Source organism: Cariama cristata, unplaced genomic scaffold (genome assembly GCF_000690535.1).
Source record: "Cariama cristata isolate BGI_N322 unplaced genomic scaffold, ASM69053v1 scaffold10809, whole genome shotgun sequence".
NCBI lineage: Eukaryota > Metazoa > Chordata > Aves > Cariamiformes > Cariamidae > Cariama > Cariama cristata.
Window position 1 is genome coordinate 41,896 of NW_009637451.1, and position 3,812 is coordinate 45,707.

At 45.0% G+C, this 3,812-nt stretch overlaps 1 protein-coding gene across 1 annotated transcript in view; it reads left to right on the forward strand.

Annotated features, from left to right (window-relative positions):
* The window catches only part of KCNIP1 (Kv channel interacting protein 1), a 28,212-nt gene extending 25,329 nt beyond the window's left edge, over positions 1–2,883 (forward strand). Inside the window, exon 8 of the mRNA XM_009708332.1 lies at positions 2,608–2,883. Within this exon, the coding sequence (XP_009706634.1) occupies positions 2,608–2,655 (48 nt within the window). The 3' untranslated portion in view covers positions 2,656–2,883. The remainder of the gene's footprint in view (positions 1–2,607) is intronic.
* The last annotated feature ends 929 nt before the right edge of the window (positions 2,884–3,812 follow it).

Genomic DNA, 3,812 nt, shown 5'->3' on the forward strand with positions numbered 1-3,812 from the left:
TGAAGGCAGTACTGCAGGGGGGTCTCACCAGAGCGGAGCAGAGGGGCAGAATCCCCTCCCTTGACCTGCTGGTCACCCTGCTTGGGATGCAGCCCAGGGCACACTTGGCTCTCTGGGCTGCCAGCGCACACGGCTGGGTCATGGTGAGCTTCTCGTCAGCCAGCACCCCCAAGTCCTTCTCCTTAGGGCTGCTCTTGATCCATTATCTGCCCAAGCTGTGTTTGTGCTTGGGATTGCCCTGACCCAGGTGCAGGACCTTGCACTTGGCCTTGCTGAACTTCATCAGGTTCACACGGACCCATCTCTCAAGCCTGTCCAGGTCCCTCTGGATGCCATCTCTTCCCTCCAGCGTGTCGACCGCACCACACAACTTGGTGTCGTTGGCAAACTTGCTGAGGGTGCCCTCAATCCCACTGTCCGTGTCACCCACAAAGATGTTAAACAGCGCCAGTCCCAATACCAACCCCTGAGAAACGCCACTCATCACCGGTCTGCACTTGGGCATGGAGCCATTGACCACAACTCTTTGAGTGTGACCATCCAGCCAATTCCTTATCCACTGAGTGGTCCATCCGTGAAATCCATGTCTCTCTAACTTGGAGACAAGGGTGTCGTGCAGGACAGTGTCACGTGCTTTGCACAAGTCCAGGTAGATGTCAGTTGCTCTTCCCTTATCCACCAACACTGTAACCCCATTGTAGAAGGCCACCAGTTTTGTCAGCCATGATTTGCTCTCAGTGTTGGCTATCACCAATCACCTCCTTATTTTCCATATGCCTTAGCATAGTTCCCAGGAGGACCTGCTCTGTGATCTTGCTGGGCACAGAGGTGAGACCATGAGAGGGCCATTAAAAGCAAATGCTGTCATCATAGCAATGATTTTTAATTTATTTTTTTTTTCCCTGTTTTGGAAATAAGCTCCCTCTTGCAAATTCCATACACTAGGTTGGCTGTAATATGTGTTTGCTGGTATTTTTAGCACTGGCGCAAAGACAAGCCTGTGCATTAACATGCAATTGGCCAAGTGTCTGTTGTCTTAGACTGTAATTAACTATGTGAACGTTCGCTCAGAGATATCTCTAATGTTTAATCAGTACAATAATGGCCTCTGCATTTTAGAAAGTTTATATTGGTGTAAATAATTGCATACCAGCCCTCCTGGAAAAATCTTTCCTATTCTGCAGCCAGACAGCTCTTCTGTACCTGAGCAATGGGAAGATGTTCACTGTGGAGGGCTCGGCTGGCTTCCCAGGGTTTCTATATTAAGTCTGGCTCTGGCAACATCCAGATTACTTCTCAGTTAGGGACTTCAGGTGGCAAAATCACTGTTAGCAAATGCATAATGCAAGACTAATTTTTTTCAGTTACTTCATTCTTGGTCCCTCCTGATTGTTTAGCTTATTTTTGGCCTCGTCTTTAATTTCATCATTTGTGTTGTGTATTCTTCACATTCATAATTTGCCTTCAGGCTGGATGCATGTGTATGATTAGTGGTCTCAGTATTGAAGCAGTTTTACTTCTGTTAGAGTTTGTTTAATGCTCTGCCCTAGTTTGCGTTTGGTTCCTCCTGTTGACACACTTGCACTGGGAGCTGTGCAGATGGGTGCACTGGCACGTGTGGTTTCCTGGCAGATAGCAGCAAGCCCTGCAACACTAAGATGTTTTGGTTTCTTTCTTTATGAAAAACAAACCAAAGTGCACTGCAGTACTTACCTCTGCCACTTCTGAGGATAGGGCTCATGGGCAGTGAACTCTTGGCATTGCTTTGGAGAGGATGGTTGGTTTCCTGTGCAAGGCTTGTACTAGTACCCACCAAACTGTGTTAGAAGTGTGATAGATGGATGCAGCCTCAAAATAAGATAGAGGAATGAGATGCTATAAATCTTAAGTTGCTTGACGTGGAAAATTATTGTCATGTTATAGGCAAACAGTTATTCTAACTTCTGGAATAACTGAATTCCTGGAGGGAGAAAAAAGATCATCATTATGTTTTTGAATGTTACTCTAGTTATTACCTTGAGGTACAATTGTGAGACTTCATGAGAAACAATCTGGGATTTCCCTTGTGTCTCCAACTTTCTAATTTGGATCTAGGAACCTTGGAGAGGCTGAGATTTGTATGTATTATGGGTTTGAACTGGTTGTATTTCTGCAGTGATGAGATCCTTCAAGGCAGCTTGCTTATCAGTTCACAACCTGCAGTTTCATGTGGACTTTTGAAATGTATTAGCGAAGTGCATATTTGCATATTCAGGATCAATGAAATGCAGTTGGACACTGAAGTCTGAGGGTTCAGTACAGTCACCAGCTCAATGCTGGTGTCTGGTTTTCTTCAATAAAGCACAGCCCATGCTGAATGTCAAGCTTATGAGAAGATCCTGTGCTTGCATGCCTCAAACCAACTAAGGTGCCAAAGTAAGAGATGACTGCTTTGCTGAATCAGGACCTGATCACTGAATCAATTCCAGCTCATCGAGGATGAAAAGCATTATGAAAGCAAGGCTGTTGCCTGCAGTAGCAGCTGCAGAGCCCCTCCTGTGCCATGCAAAGTTAGGAGTCGTGCTTGTCAGTGCTGGTTTTATGAAAATATCTTCTTGTTGCTTTCAGGACGACAATATCATGCGATCCTTACAGCTCTTTGAGAACGTCATGTAACCGTGTCTGGTGAGCGCTGGAGGAGTCAGAGACTTTCTGTGTAACAAATCTTTCTGGGTGAAAGCTTTTTACAGTTCAGCCATGTTCAGTGTGTGAGGATTTTGTATGACGTCTCCAACCAAATGGCAACTGAATGCAACCGATCCCACCTCTTCTTCCCAAGAGACGCCAGTGGACCTTTGTTTCTTTTTGGAAGCATGTGAATATTTTAATAAATCCTGACGAGAGAGAACTGCTCCTCGAAGTTCAATGAGTAATATACAGCATTATTTGCTAGGCACAAGTCCTGCTTTTAATCTGGCAAGCTTGATTACCTATGATAGCACATGTTGATAGCTTACTCAGCCATCTATTGCAAGTGAAAAGCTCAGTCTATACTACCATACGGCAAAATGTTTTATGAATGCCTTGCCGTTTATCTGCTTTGACAAAAGTCAAATCTACCAGGACAGTCTGTAAAAAATGAACAGTAAATGTACCTAGGACATTAAGCAGACAGCCTGTGTAGCCAGTATCCCCATTTCCGCAGAGATCCCACTTCTCCTCTCACATGCACTGGTGCCACCACACTGAGATTGGTGGGAGTTTTTCCTGAACTCATTAAGCAGAGGATCTTCATGCCAGGGTGAGCCAGAAAGGAGCAAAACATGTGTTGTACATACAAATATCAAACTACAGAACAAATCCTGTTCAATGATGGTAAGTTCTTGCAAGACCAGGCAGGTTTATAAGGGCTGGTACAGGAAGAGGAATACCTGCTCTGGTCCCAGCCACCTTCTGCAGTCCCAGCACGTGGTGGGACACCAACTGATTCTCCATTGTGCATCTCAGCAGTACCATGGTCATGTGCTATGGTCCTTTTGGTGTAGTTTGGCACATGCTTCCTGGGTTCATCATTTGAACGTTTGTATTTTTCCATTGGACATTACAGTAAAGTCCTGCCCACTTTGTGGATGTATTTCAGCTTTCCAGTTTTACCTAGTGCAGAAAAGGGCCCAGATGATGCAGCTGTGTTTCCACATACAGACCTTGGCACCCACAAAGTGCTCTAAATTTAATTGGGAGCTACTTAGTTGTTATTAGTCTCACAATCTGCTGCCAGGCCCCTATGTCCCTTTGGGTAGTTTAACATTTTCTGTAGGAAAATCTTTTTTCCT